Here is a 15,955-nt window from a genome sequence, read left to right on the forward strand (position 1 = left end):
CCAGTCCAAATTTCTTTGTGAGTGACTCCTCCCAATCCTAAGCTGCATTCCGCCAGCTTCGTAGTCTGCGTAGGGTTCGTAAGTCTATCAAATTTTAGCGGTGTGGACGATAGATGGTTCCCTGCCTCTGCGGTTCTTGGTTCATGCGCCTTCTCCACATTCTGTTCATCTGCATTTCGGAAATGGTACGCATTATCTTCCGTTTGAAGAACGCGAGGCTGCGTTGATCTTTCACAAACATAGTTCAGGTCTTTCGGTCTAATCAGTGTCCTGTAGATAGTCAACTTGGCGCACCGGCGAATTCTACTCGACCAGAACGTCCCTCGAAGTCTATAGAAAGTGTGATTTAATGCGTCATAATGCGTCGATGACTTTCTCTGCTGATCTCTTTGTTGCTGGTTACCAGTGAACCCAGGTATACTAACTCGTCAATCACCTTGATATCATCACCACCAATCTGAAATCGAGATGGGAGGTTAAATCAGGGGCTGTCGTGTGCTGCCTGTGTTGGAAGGAAGTTGCCGTTCAAGCTGCTGCACATATTTACTTGTGTCACGTAGTCTTTGTGGGACCTGTTCAGGTTCTCATGGAACTGTCGAGTGTTGTTAACTTGGCACAGCTATTCCATCGCAACGCGAACACGGTCCTCTAATTGGCGCTTCTTCTTTAGGAAAATTGAGTTCTGGCTGTGCTCATCGGTATCGTTCCATATGTACAATGTTCACGCTTTCTCACCTGTGCTACATTTCGATTAACTCGATCAATTAACTTGCATTCGCCGTTAAATCAGTTGTTTCCAGGATCCGGAGGCCTTGTACCAAGTATCGTTACAGCAGTACTACCTATGTTGAATCGAATGCTCCTCCTATCGCCTTCAGGAGAAGCTGCGCCAAGAAACTTTTCCGTTGGTACCGCTGTCTCCAGCTGTAGGGAATATATCTGGGCAACCCCGGGACCCCGTGGTTGCTCAATATTTGTTTGACTTTGACGGATAATACATCTTCGAGCGCTTTGAGGGCATTCTTACAGCTACTAGATAGTGGTCCGAAGCTATACTCACACTGCGGTGGGTTTGGACGTTGATGATTAGAACGTGGGCGATTTGGCTTTGGTGATCTTTAGGTGGTTTTGTGGATATATTTTCGGTGCAATAAGGTTTTGCGGGCTGCTTTGTACATTACCTCACTGGTTTGTACATTACCTTCCGTCCTACCTGAGCGCTCATGTACCCGATGACGATCTTTCCGTTTTGTTGCGATCTTTTTGTTTAAAAACTAGCCCTCAATTTTCCTTAACCAGTACTATGAAACCGGTTTTCAACTCATTAGTAGTACTACAACAGCCTGCTAACCGCTTTTCCATACCTTCTTTCCTGTCCAACAAAGCCTCTGTAGCTCAACTTCGAAGTTGCGCTTCTAACACGGTTACCGGACAGTTTTTTGAGCCGCCCCTCTTTGGTGGTGTACAGATCCTCAGGGTTATCAACCGATGATCGAATTTGAGGTTTTCAAGCAGTTTTATTCTGTAAGAAATATAGTTGTTTTTTCCTCTGTCCTGTAGGCACAATGAACGAACTCTCGAAAAATTTAATAATGAACAATAATTCACCCTTCTTCAGGTCTGTAACCGCCAACCAGCAGATACAGCAGCAGAGGAACAAGAAAAACTCCCAAACCATGGCAGAGGTGATCCTCACAACCCAACCCGGTTCCGGTACCGGAACGAACACGACGACATCGACAGCCACCTCGACTAACCCCACCGTCATCAAATTAACAGTTAAGGACGAGGTAAAACCGCGGGCGTCGGTTCGAACGGGGCGAAACAACAGCCTGGAAAGCTACCACCATCACTATCAGTATATTAACATACCAAACATCATCACGTACAAAAGGGGTCGTTCGAAGATACCAGCTTCGGCTCGGTTGAGATCCAGCATGACAGTGGACGGTGCCTCCACTGGAGCCGGTAAGAAGGACGATCCTGATTCCGCAACCATTCAGTTGATACTCAATAAACCTGTGACGCGACGGACTCGAAACTCGGGTGGAGGAACGGCACCACCGCAGCTGGTCGGTACGGCGTCTCCCGCGAATCCGGTTACCGTTGTTACGGCGGTTGATGAGCTAAACGGCAATGGAGGTTAGTATACTAACTTTATCGTTAAAAATGGTGCATGAACAAATCAAAATTTGTTTTTCAGCTTCACCCACAACAATTGCACTAAGCGGAGAAGATCGGAAGAACAATAACGGTGACATCAACCTGGAATTGACGTGCCTGGCCGGCAACAGTAGCATCATTAAGCGTAACAAACGATCTCGCAGCAGTACAAAGATAGAGAAAGAGAAGCAGGACGAAAAGGGTAGCAAGGTGCTGCGTAAAAATGGTGGAACAGGTTCGGGAGGAACTACCGCCAGCGGCATTCCGGTGGCGACAGGTGCAAAAGTGACATCCGAATCCTCCAAGGGAGCTAGTACCGAGAGTATCACATCGGCAGCCAGCACACCCACGGCCAGCCTCACACGAAACACCTCCAGCAGTAGCTCATTGAACCGGAAGGCGGGTGGGGCGGTTGGAACAAAAATTCCTTCCGGCGTACAACAGGAAAGCTTCTCTGCCACCGGTTCGCTTAAGGTGCGCAAAAAGTGAAAACCCTATTAAGGGTGGGGTCGAACTTTTCGACGCACGATAATAGCATTTTTGTTTGTTCTCACACTGATCTTAGATTAGTGACAGTATTTTTATAGGGGGGAGGGGGGGGGGGGGGGGTGGAAGACGCCGTTGTTGTCGTTACTATGCGAGGGGCTAAGGGAAAAGTGCAGAATTGAGTTCTGTGATGTGTAACACCGTTTGTATTGTATTTTTTTATTTTTTTTTCTGTTTATTGCTTTGACATATTTTTGGTCAACAAAAATATTTAACTATCGCAGTGCGATTTTATTTTATGTACTAAATTGTTACTAACTATAGGCCGATCGGCCACGCAATATATTGAACTATAAGGTTTATTTCCTAGCATTAGTCAGAGCTTTAAACACGTTATTCTATTATTTCTTTGCTTAGAAAGTGAAACCTTTGCCGGTGCAGAAAACATAACCAGTTTCTTTTTATGATGTTCGGCTTCAAAAAAAAACTCATTTCCGAGCGTTTCGTCTATGCCGACTTGAGCCAATATTCCTAGATTAACTGTTCACAGTTTCGACGGATGGTCTCCTGCCATAATATTATTTAACGAAAAACACAGATGATTGTCATTTTTTTGCCAAATTAGGAAAAGAGTTTGTAGAATCGAGTGCTCGCAATAGACGGTTAATTGTAAATACAAATTAAAGCAGAAATGTTGCTTGAAACAAAAGCTTAGATTTCAGAGTACAAAGTTGAATCTGCGCCACCAATAGCTAAATACTGTGCGAGTCATAACAAACATTGACACTGTTACTCGTGAACTCGTTCCCGATGATAGATGCGACTTCAATTAAACATACAATTAAAATGAATCGCAACCGCAATCGCTTTTCTAGAAAGCTTAAAGAGGGATTTTAAGTTCAAGTTGTAGGGTTTTGCCAACTGGGGAGACAAGTTTGTGTGAAATCCCTCTAAAGCAAACAGTCTTTGCAATCCGTCCAAAATCTAGTCGCTGGATTTTGTAGGGTTTAATCGATAACCACGACCTAATGAACACAGTAGCGGATGCTTGTTTGTGTTTTTGATAAATTTATTTAGATTTCAATTAGAAATGAAATACATAAAAAAATGATCCATTCCAAAAACGTTTTTGGGTATTAAAATGTTGCCTTGAATGGCAAGGCAAATAACAGTCTCGATTATAAACTTTGCTGTGTACGTCCAACAAAGTTTCAAATTTTGATAAATTTACGTCGCAGTGCGATCCATTAGAAATATTCACATCTCACTAAAGGACTGTCAAAAGTCTGTGCGATCATTTCCGACTGTTAGGATAGCAAGATCGCTGATTTAGGTTGGGAAGTTTGTTGGCAGAGAACTTGCAATTAGTGTTAAAACAAGTTGCTGTTTTTTGTTTGTTTGTTGTGCGAATTATAATCCAAATTTATTTTAAGTTTTGCTCTTAGTTACGTTGTGCCATCTTGGAGGAATGCTGAAATTTTAACAAAATCTGACAATATATGATGCAGTGTAACATGATGGTACAGCTCTAGGCTCTAAAAGTGTGCTTTTTGGTGTTTTTTCCTTTTGTTAAGACACGTGTTTAAATAATCTTTTTTCGTACTAAGATTTTACTGTTAGCAATAAGTTCTACACGTTGTTTTCCTCTTCCAAAACTATCATAGCAATTTTTGTTTTATTTTATTATTAGCTTTCGGTTATGTTACGATTAATGTTCATCTCCTGTACTGTAGAGCGTCACTTAGAGAAAATCGTGCGCAGCACGAATCGCGATAACCAAAAAAGTCAGTATTCACCAAGTCTCGAAAAGCAAACATATAAACACGTAATCTCTAAACAAGTATAAATTTCTGGCCTCAGCCGTTTTTTGTGGTGCGATATTAAATATGTATAACAAACAGAAGAACCGTAATTGCTTATGTACAACGTACTTACTCTTGGAAACAGAATATAAACTCAATGTATTTGAAATGTAACAATCACATTTGAAGCCGTGTAGTGAGATTGTTGTTGTTTTATAGGTCCTCTAAATCAGATGCCTATCTACAAAGTAAGTGAAAATTATATATACTACAAATCGCCATATTATAAAATCACACCGTGAGAAAGTTGTCTTACAAAGCGTATATAACAAAACAAAAACATAAAAATGAGAAATATAGTATTTAACATCACTAATGCTGTGCAGACAGTGAACGATTACAGCGTATCATCGTTTCAACCGAACCTTGCAATAAGAATAGCACTTCGTGTCACATTCACGCAAAACAGAGAAATCATGCAAAACAGGAAAAAATAATAAAACAAAGGTAACACAACACAAAGCACTCAAGAAACAAAAAAAAAGAATCGCACCCACAGACACAAAAACAACAATATCAATAGACTATTAGTAAACTGGTAGTGATGTACTAAAAATAAGGCTTATTGAGTATAACAGATAAAAAGAGAAAATTTCTAAATTAATACGTATATGTATGTAACAAAACTAAAACAGAAAACACACACGACACATGCACACAAAACATAAAAGTGATAAACACACTATTTCGATGCTTTTGAGATGATGTCTGCAAGATAAAGAGAGAGAGAGAGAGAGCGAGTATCAAATTAAGAACGAATATGATGAAATGAGTACAGAAAAATGCAATCAACCATACAATTCAAGTGAGGCTATTTATTCTTGAGGCTGCATGTCACGAAAGAAACATCCGTAAGCTTATCTGGTGGAACAAAGCGAGGATCTTTTCATGCTGTAAATGTTTTATTTTCCAGGAACAAAGAATCAACAAAAACATGTTAGTGATGTGATGGAAAAGCTCAATGGTCGAAACTTAAGAGAAACAGAACCAACCAAAAGAAACATGGTTAAGTACAAACTCTGCAAAAACTAGGCTTAACGAGGTCTTGGTTCACAAGATTAGGAAGTGGATAGCGGCCACCAGCCAGAAGAGGTCTCGTTGTCTAAAAATCCGAACAAAACTCGCCTACTACAAGACGCTGATTCTTCCAGTGGTGTTGCACGGCCTGTTGAAGGAAGCTGACCTACGAACATCCAGCATCTTTAAGCGTGGATTCCAACAATCAAACTTTGGTGGTAAGCTAAGAAAATGTCTTTTAAATATTTAATTTGTGTGAAGGCAGGTTATAAGCCCAAATTAGGCGGATGTGAGTCGGCGTTACTTATTGTTACATAGGGGGAGGGGGCTAGCTGAGACAGTTACGTAACTGTAATGTTTGCTCAAAATTAAGAATTTGGAGGGGGGTCGGGTTGTTCAGCGTTACTTAATTTTAAGAGAGGAGGTCATATCGAACGTTACTTATTGTTACATAGGGAGGGAGGGGGTCTGAAATCTAGATCTTTGGCGTTACGTAATTTGTGTACGACGCATCACTCATGGTCTTAGCCCTCAGGATTCACTAAACGATAGTATTTTGCATAGAAATCAGTGTACGTACTGGAAAACAAAATTTTTAAAACTATGAAATATGATTTTAAAGAGAAGAAAACGTTTGAAACAAAAACATCGTTTACAAAAAAATCAATGTTTCAAATTTTCAACAAAATAATTTTAATCAAGTTAAAAAATGTATCGCAATGAATTTTTAGAACAAATAATCACAAATTTTTTAGAATTTATATGGGCAGTTGTCCACGGAGGGGTAAGGGAAGGGGTAAAAATCATCAAAAATCTGTCCACGTGGAATGTGGATGGCCCCTAACGAGTTTTTTCGTATTAATTTATGTGCTGATATAATTTTTTTGAACAAATTGACGATATCTTAAAACATTTTATACAAGCTTCGGTGCTACGTAAAAATGGTATATCAACGTTGAGATGTATCAATACAACTCAAAATGTTTTTTAAATTCAACAAAAATTTTCAAAAAATGTGTTGAAAAATGAAAATTTTTGGAAAAACCCCTGGTGTTTTCAAAGCTCGATCGTTTTATTTATTTTTTATTTTCTCTTCATAATATACGCAACATCAAGTTTCATGTTATCAAGCAACCATCTAAACTATTTGTGTTTTTCATCCTTACAATGCACAGTGTTACAAAACAACAATTTGGGCGAAAATAGAGTTTTCAATACAGTTTTGTGCTTTTAGAGCCTAACTCTCTATGGAGAAGTTGCTTCTTATAAGTGGGTCCACATTTAAAAGGAAGTGAAGAAAAGGGTGGTCTCAAAATCAGCAAAACGAAACGAATGAAATGTTTGTTTCGGGCTAACGTTTATTGCTTTTAAAGAGTGTTACGGTCAAAAATTGGTCAAACAAAAATGTGTGCAAATCGGTCTTTTTTCATTAAAATACAAATCATGTTTCTTTGTCAAGATTAATTCGTATAAAATAAAGAAAAATATTGTCTCGAGCTTCCTTCTCAGTGAATGCGAATTGCCGGACCTTTCTCTTGACTCCCTCTATCAAGTTTTCTACAGCCTTCTTGGTTCTAGACAAGGCGCTACCCGGTATGGAAACTGCCATACAGCTTGCCCGTTTCGATGTTGACAGTTGCCATAACGGCGAGCGCATTGTCTCCTCGTTATGTATAGGCTCGCTAGAACAGATGTCCTGCCTTCGACAACTTCCTGTGTTTGAAAATCTTTGCCACCTTTTCTTAATATTCCTGTCCAGAAAACTGTTTCTACATTGACATGAGTTTCATCATCCTGTACTACGCAATCGAATTTCGTCAGCATGTTCTCGTACAGGTTTCGCGATCGTTGTCTGGCCGTCATGTTTTCCTTATCGTCACGGTTTGGAGTCACCACCTTTCTGTAAGTCGACAGTCCTCTCTCGTTTTTAACTCCTGACTTGCTTGCGAAATTTCGGACGGAAAGGTTGGGATTCCGCTTGAAACTGGTACTCGACAAACGGTCTCCACACACTTTTATTACGTTGGTGGCGGTTGATTTGACCACATTCAACAATTTTTCCAACTTGCTGTGCAAGTAGTTCGGATATTCGCGATACACGAGCAACATTTTGATACGTTGCTTCTCTTCGAAGCATTTTCACAACTGAAGAACAAAAGTCAAAATCGAATATGAGGCATGATACTATTAGCGAATTTCTTTATTCTACCAGCGCACCTCGTTTTGACCTGCGCACAAACTGCTGTCAAAACCCTTCTTTATTCGCTCGATTTTGACCCAGTTTTGACCTGCCGTGCTGGCCAAAGCGCACTGTAAAATTTGTCAGCTTCAACCCACCACCGCACGTGCTAAGTTCGTAAACAATTATCTGGCATCTCTTTCTTACTTGCTTCTTAAATGGCGATGACGTTTTATTATACCTCGGCAGTTTTGCCCGCACACAGTGGAATAAAGAAATTCGCTATATGAACACACATCTTTGAAACGAGGGGTGTTCAGGTTTTTTTTTATAAAAACACGATAAAAATCACACATTTTTACCTTTAATACCGTAACAAGAAGCGTTTTGTCGTCATTCTGAGCTCAAATTAGTATCATCTTTTTGGTATATTCTAATCAAGCAACGACTTTTGGTTTTTATTCTGAAATGATTTGTCTTTTTTTTTAATTTTTAGTCATTCTAGATCATAGGCAATTATTATTGTTTCATTTTTGATCTTCATGGTCTTTTTACCGTCACATCGTTTTTTTTCCATGCTCTGAGCAAGTTATAATCGTTTTATATTTTTTTTCTGTCTTCTGAGCTAAATTCAAGATTATTTTCTTTTGCATGCAATTGAGTTTAACTTGAGATAATTTTCCTTTTAGAAGTGTTTTCCTGTTTTGGCTTGTCCTTAAGCTTATTTGCAAACAATTTTTCGGGGGTTTCCAGGCTTTAAAAATCCAGGAGTTTGCCTCTTGATTATTTTTACAAACGGTAGACTGACAAAGAAAGCTATATATATTTTAAAGAATAATATTTTTATTGTATTTTACCAAAACAAAATTATAGTAATTTACTAAAGACAAAATTTTTAAATCTATAATTGTTGACGAAGCTACAGTTTAAAAAGTGCGAGCAGCATTTTTTACGCATTCCTGGCCCTGAGAAGCTTCTTGTCGCCGTTCTTGGAATCATTTTCATATTCGGACTTTGGAAACGTCTTTAGCAATACTAAAGTAGGTATATTTTGAGATCATATTCCTACTTTGTTTTTTCTGACCAAAATTAATTTTGGGATCATTTTCTAGTCTGATTTATCTTATTTTTCTGTTATTCTATGCACAATTTGGAATAATTTGCTGTCTTTAAAATGTTTAGTTTTTCTGGGGGTAATTAATGATCATTTTCAAACCACTTTGTTTTTATGTCTTTTCTATTTTATTTTTTGTAGTTGTGGGAGGCTTAAAGCATGGAAGAGGAAATGTGTTGATCTTTGTCGAATTTGAAATTATTTTTTTACCAGTTTGAGCCTAATGTTGGATCATTTTCCAGTATTGGTATCATTTTCGTTTCGGACCTTTTTTGCGATTACGAGCGTTTTTTTCTCTGAACTTATTTTGAAACACATGCTTTCATCGCTTGTTCTGATTTTCAGAGAAGTTTTTTACCATTTCAAGCTTAGTTTGGTATTTTTACTCTGTCTTTTCTACTTGACAGAAACGTTGTGTTGCTATTTATGTTGCTTCTTTTGCCATTCTAAGCCTATTATAGTATGATTTCCACTTAATATTTTGTTTAGTTATCTCTGAACCCAAGTGGCGTTCTTTCTTAATTTTAATTAGTGAAAAAATGGCAAAATGCTTATAGCCACGTCAATTCAAGCTTCTTGGGCTTTCTCATTCGGTCGATTTTTGAGCTTTAATTTGACCTTAAAATCGTTTTCATGAACTTTCGTATTAATTTTTCACCGTTTGAGGTAATTTTGGTTAATTTTCTTTCTTGCGTCATTCTGAGTTTGTTCGGGCTCACTTTCATTTGTGTCCTTTAAAAGCGCTTTTCCAATGTTCTGGTCCTAACAAAAAATAAATAGATAAATTTATTATCTGGGGATCATTCTTGTTTTTTTTTCTAGCCTTTAAAGATGTCGCTTTTTTCAGCTCAATATAAATCTGGTAAAAAGCATTTTACTTGGTTCTCTAGACTAGAAGGACGAATAAATAACGGAATAATAACAGCAGATTCTTACATTAACATCCTGCGGGAAAATATCAAATTTTCCTTCCTACACAAAGCCCTAACCCTCGAGAATTTATGATCGAATTACGCAAGCGTTCAAGGGTTGTGTCAACTGGTGTTATCTTCCAAAGAAAATTAAAAATGCATCCATAAAAATATCGCGATTTTTTTACCTCATTTTCTCAAATAACACGTATTTTTTTAACACGATTTTTTTTGCACGATTTTTCGTCTTCGCGTAAAATTGTTACAGTAAGTAACAGTAATGGTAACAGACTATAATAAGTTGTTTTTTACACAGTTTCATTTTCACTCGTTTTTGTTTCACATGATTTTTTTACGACGTTTTTCCAAATAACATGGTTTTACGCCGTTTTTCCAAATAACGCGGTTTTTTACACGTTTTTTTTGCACGGTACGTAGAATCGTGTAAAAAAGAACTTTGCTGTACACTAAAGCGCCTGTAGCAGGTCTTGATGGGATGAGATACACTAAGGCTTTTTTACGCGGGGGATGCGTTCCAAATTTGTATGGGTCCACATAAAAAACGACTTTCTTAAGTTGCAAATATAACAAAGAAAACGTTAAAAACCTCGTTTGAATATGATAGTGGCCATTCTAAAGACCAAAATTCAATATTTCAAATTTTGAGTATTTACACTAAAAATTGTGAATTTTTTTGCAAACTGATATATGATCACTCGTGGCCTAAAACGGAAAACGCGATTGAAATGAGGTCGATATCTTGTACCGTTTTTGAGTAATGGAGGAAAGCAACCCGCGTAAAAAAAATCGCGTAAAAAAGCGACCTCACTGTACTTTTTTGTTGTTGTTTTTCAAACACAATTTTATTTTTTTCTTTAAGTAGTACTCATTATTTAGTTTATGTTTTATAAACTATAAGTTTTCTAACGACGTTCTTTTGACCGGATAGTGAGGTTTCCTGCTATTTTTTTTTAATTTTTATTCTTAAATGACTTTCAAAAAAACTCTAAACAAAATAACTATGTAGAATTTGAGGCGCCTGAGGCACCAAGTTTTACTTTTATGGATGTGAGCGATGGTTTCATGCTAATGGATTACTTTATTGTCCATTGGACCAGCCAAATGAAATAACTCTCACTTTTACAGGAATACGCAGATCTTCAAATATCTTTGAACTTTAACCAATATTCACTATCAAACAGCCCGGAATCTCAGTTGGTTAATCACCAGACACGGAGAGGGGAATGGAATAATAGTCTGCATTCCAGTGGACACCGTAAATTTGAAACGAACGATCTGCGCTCCTCCGTTCTTAGCCGTTCGTGTCATCCATCAAATCTCAGTCACAAAAGCCACAATAATTGCACCTCAGCAATGACCAACGGCAGCAAGCACCCTCGCGGCCCTTAACCGAGGGAACAATAATACGTACGGCAGAGTAAGGCCTGAAACATGCTGAGTGCCAACGCGAACGATCGGGCGAGATCTTTGCCGTAGACTAACGAACAGCTCTACTTACGGCTGTTCATTAACCTACGACAGGAATCTCGGCCGATCGCTCGCATTGGCGTTCAGCATGACAAAGACCTAAAGCTCGATCACGAACACATACACACATACATACGAACAAGCACGCATATGGCTACTTAATGATTATAATTTTTCGAGCAAAACATAAAAGATCGCACATAACTCATATCGGTTGGCTGTCTGCAAGTCGGAGACTCTGCGCCTGTTGTTAGAGATGTGCTGCCGTAAATGAATGCTTATCAACATAACGAAGAAGATAGCAGAACGCAGAAATAATCGAGATAAAGGGACCCGTTGCACAGTGGAAAACATCTGGCCATTGACTCAAAATAGAAAGTTAGAATTTCCAATCAATTAGATTAAGTATTTTAATTCAACGTCACAAAATTACAAAACCATGTGTTTTAAATTTTGACTTTTTTTGTTTAACCAGTTGACCCACTATGCGTTGCTAGCATTCCGCCATATAAAGTTCCACAACAGAACAGCGGGAATAAACAAAAAAAAGTAAGCAACCGCTTGCTTGCTTCTTCGTTGTCAGGACAACAAGTTGCGATCAAGAACAAGATCGTGTGTCAGGAGAGGAAGAAGAACATAATGCAAAAAAGCGACAAACGTACAAAAGAACACGATCTTTCTCCCGCTCGAGAAATGGGCTCGGCACAGAAGAGAGCGCGATCGGTTTCGCGGTTTCTCTTTTGCTCAAATTCTGAGTGCTCGCATAATGAAAGTTCTGTGGGTCTGTTTTGTGTGTCTGGCCTGCGGCGGGCGCTGCGCTGGGCTGCTGTACATTAGGGTGGGACAAAAAATAAATATTAGCTCCCATGCACTTTTCGTGTTCCTTATGGGTCCTGTAACAACTGTGTAACTTTTCAGATCGATCGGTGGAACGCCTGATTTGCGCCCGATTTTTAAAGTTTCCAAACGATTTTATATGGGAAAATCCACTTTTTCAAAACTAATCCTCTAGAAATTTCCAGTTGGCTCCTAAAAATATACCAATTCATGATATTTGTTGGAAATTTTCCTGGAAATAATTCTTCTGAAGACTGTAAGGCGCTACAAAATTTGTAGAAAAAGTTATTCACCTTAAACTGATCGAATGTCTGACGAACGGCTCAACATTGAATTTTCCCAGCAACACTGCTGCAGCATGCTGCTGTTGCAAACTCAACAACGTGATGAGAAACAGTTTCGCGTAGAATTAAGCTTGATTTTTTGCTCATAGTATTTTTTGCTCATAGTATCTTCGGAAAAAATGCTTAGAATATCAATCCCTATATTTTGATAGTATTCGTTGTGTGATTTCACCCCTAAAAGTGCTTATTTCCCTCTTTTAGGGGGAGTAATCAGTCTACATTAAAACTTGATAGTTAATATATTAAGCAAGCTCTCCGATAACGAAGATAACGTGAGCAAAATATCATACCTTCAAGCTTAATCCTACACGAAAATGTTTTTCACTACGTAGTGTTGCTGGAAAAGTGTTGCTGGAAAATTTTAATGTTGAGCCGTTCGTCATACATTCGATCAGTTTAAGGTGAATAACTTTATCTACAAATTTTGTAGCGCCTTACAGTCTTCAGAAGAATTATCCCCATGAAAATTTCCTACAAATATCATGTATTGGTATACTTTTAGGAGCCAACTGTAAATTTCTAGAGGATAAGTTTTGAAAAAGTGGATTTTCCCATATAAAATCGTATGGAAGCTTTAAAAATCGGGTTCCACCGATCGATCTGAAAAGTTACACAGTTGTTACAGGACCCATAAGAAACACGAAAAGTGCATGGGAGCGAAAAAATTACACCAACGCTTTTTTCCCATACAACTGTGTCCCAGTCTACTGTACATGCGACCTGCTCGGGATCTCTAGTGTGGCGTGAAGTGGTTGGGTCAGTTGCTTGCCGAAGCCTCACCGTTTAGGATCGTTTAGGGTTTTTCTCCGCTTTCGATATCTGCGCCAGAAAACGGAGCCGTGCGTTGTCGTGTAGCAGCAGTCGGATTGCGGGGAATATTTTGTGCGACTTTCTTTGGGAACTGCGCTCTCGGCCAGAAGAAGTTTGAGAGATCGGTGGCTAGTTGTGTGTTTGAGAGTGCGTTAGTATTGAAAAGGATCGTATCAGGTTTCACGTTTTATAGCGGAGCGGACTGCAGATGTTTCGCAGTTCGAATAAATTTCGCTATGCGGTCCTCGGTGGAACTTTGGAAGTTGTCATAGTGACCTAACCTAGCAATTAAGCTATTGTTCAACGGCTAGTGGGCTTTTAATTTTAGTGGGGACACTCGCTAGTACGGTTCCCCGCGTCCAGTGTGTGTTTGTACGAATTGAAACGTGCGAGAGCGAGCACCGCCGTCGTTCCTGTGGCGACGCGATCAGTCAAAGGGCGTGCCAGAGTGAGATGCACTTAGCCAGTGATCACTACCACACGCGAACGAACGAAAAAAGCAAGTGAAGCATCAAAGCGAAGGGCTTTCGGTTGAGTGCAGCAAGTTGCCGTCAATAAATATCCAGATCCAGCTAGTAGCGACCGAATGCTAATTGATCTAAATGCGTGGTTTAGCCGTTTAGCATCTTCACCAAAGGGAGAAAGCGAACGTCTTGTTGAGGGCAAAAAGATTTACCATACTAGAAGTGTATGCTAGTTGCGATCAAGCAAATCGTCCAGTTTGGCCAGCTGTTGTAGGTTTTTACATGCTAAAAAGTGACCTCCTTCAAGTGTTGTTGTTCGGCTGGGGCGGGTTTCTTTTTTTTCAGTCGATCTTTTGGTGCGCGAAACTGTCGGAAAACAAAGAAGGAGATTAGTGAAGTGTGTTTAGCTCAAAAGCAGAGCAGAAGGGATCTCGTGTAACAAACGTTCGTTCGGTTGGTTGATGAAACTTGCACGACGAACTGAAAAGAAGGAAGCGAATGAAACAGAAAGATGACCACCGTTTGCTAAGCTTCTGAATAGCTTTTAGGAATATCAAAACAACAGGAGCAGGGCCAGAACCGTGTCTAACCGAAGAATGGTCGTTGCTTGCGGCTGAAACGAATGGCATCGAAGGTAAGTTGTTCCCATTTTTTTCGTTATTATTTTACGATTCCTAATACACTGTCTCATATTAGGTGATTATGCATTCGAAATGCTATATTGAAATAATATATCAACACAGTTTCCGCATCAAAAACTGGACTTCGGTCTTGGTCATCACGATGACCAAACCCAAATCGAGCAAGGCAGGACAGGCTGTTTGCGATCTATGTACATAAAATCGAATGTCTGTTTATCTGTCTGTCCCTTGTAAAAACTTATGAAAATGCACCGAAATCGATAAACTTTCTCGAGTCTCAAACATTGGAATGTTCTGTAAGGAATTTGAATTTGTAATAATTTTGTGCTGAATCAGAAAATTGCATATTCTTTTGAGAATTTTATGTTTCGAATCACAAAATTGTTACAAAAAACAGCAAGCGAATCATAAAATTATTACAAATTCTGCGAAAACTTGTATATTTTCAAAGTTTGAAGAGACAAAAATTTCGTGTCTTCTACGAAGTTACATAAAATTTTATGATCTAAAACTTTGTCGAAAACTGCAAAGCTTCAGCGTGTAAGAATAGAAAGTTTTTGTGGAAGCTCTTATTACACCGAGAAACTTTTCTCAAGACTGCAAATCGATTGGAAGAAGTATAAGAGCACTGAACTGTGTATTCCATGCAATAAATACATAGCAATTGAATTTTTACATTGAACCTAAGGTTATACTCAAATTGAAATATGACAAAAACACAAAAAAGCACGTCTTTTAAAATTTCAGAAAATGAAGATTTTTTGATGAACAATTCTTAGAAAAAATAATGGTTTGCTAATACTTGCTACCCGATGAGATATCTACTTTACAGAATTGTGTATTTTATTTTTTTTTTTTTTTTCAAATTGAGCGTCATATTTTCACTTAGGTACTAAAAAATCTTCTGTACTTGAAAAAAAATGACGCAATTATTCTATTCCTATCGAGAAGGAATTTGCAAGAAATTAATTCGAGCGAACTCAGAAAGTTATCACAATAAAACGTGAATTCAAGACAAATTTCGTGGTCTCTGAAACGTGAAGAGTTACAAATTTTGTATATTCTGTTAAATTTCATACAATTAAGAGGTCTACAACTTTGTCGAAACCCGCAAAGCTCTAGCGTTTAAGGGAAAGAAGTTGGCATCGCAACGTCGCAACGTAATTCAAACATCCAAATTGAAGCCCCAATTATACTAAGAAACATTGTAGAAGATCGGAAACCGATTGGCCAAACCCTGAGAGCGCTATTAACTTCGTTCTGCTAGATTCCTATCCTGGCCCAGTGTGAATGGAGGCTCATTTGAAAAAACCTATGACAAGGTACAACGCGCGTCGGGTATCCGCTAGTCAGTGTTATTCTGCAATAATGCATTGCACCGATGGCACTACCTAGAAGTAGTGTTTTTTTTTTTCGTTTCGACATGCGTGCCCGCGCCCATCGTCATAGCGCATAACGCAAGCTGTCACCCAACCTCAACCTCCGCTGCTGGTACTGCTGCTGCTGCTGCTTAGTTGGTGACTGCGACTTTATTAGATAATAGTATGGAATTAATTTTAATAGGCCAGAATTGAAAGGAGTGTATGAATTGGGAACACTCTACTCTTAACTAAGTCCGAGTCGAAGCTGCGCAAGAACG

At 38.8% G+C, this 15,955-nt stretch overlaps 2 protein-coding genes across 4 annotated transcripts in view; both read left to right on the forward strand.

The window, feature by feature from the left end:
- The window catches only part of LOC129728314 (tyrosine-protein phosphatase cdc-14), a 41,757-nt gene extending 36,441 nt beyond the window's left edge, over positions 1-5,316 (forward strand). For all 3 annotated transcript variants that reach the window (XM_055686760.1, XM_055686748.1, XM_055686755.1), the window contains exons 6-7: positions 1,619-2,142; positions 2,204-5,316. In XM_055686760.1, the coding sequence (XP_055542735.1) occupies positions 1,619-2,142; positions 2,204-2,652 (973 nt within the window). In that variant the 3' untranslated portion in view covers positions 2,653-5,316. The remainder of the gene's footprint in view (positions 1-1,618; positions 2,143-2,203) is intronic.
- A 7,859-nt stretch (positions 5,317-13,175) lies between these two features.
- Positions 13,176-15,955, forward strand: part of LOC129733952 (uncharacterized) — a 160,506-nt gene continuing 157,726 nt past the window's right edge. Inside the window, exon 1 of the mRNA XM_055695593.1 lies at positions 13,176-14,309. The gene's annotated coding sequence lies outside the window, so the exon portion shown is untranslated. The remainder of the gene's footprint in view (positions 14,310-15,955) is intronic.

The sequence above is a fragment of the Wyeomyia smithii genome, chromosome 1 (assembly GCF_029784165.1).
Source record: "Wyeomyia smithii strain HCP4-BCI-WySm-NY-G18 chromosome 1, ASM2978416v1, whole genome shotgun sequence".
NCBI classification, from domain to species: domain Eukaryota; kingdom Metazoa; phylum Arthropoda; class Insecta; order Diptera; family Culicidae; genus Wyeomyia; species Wyeomyia smithii.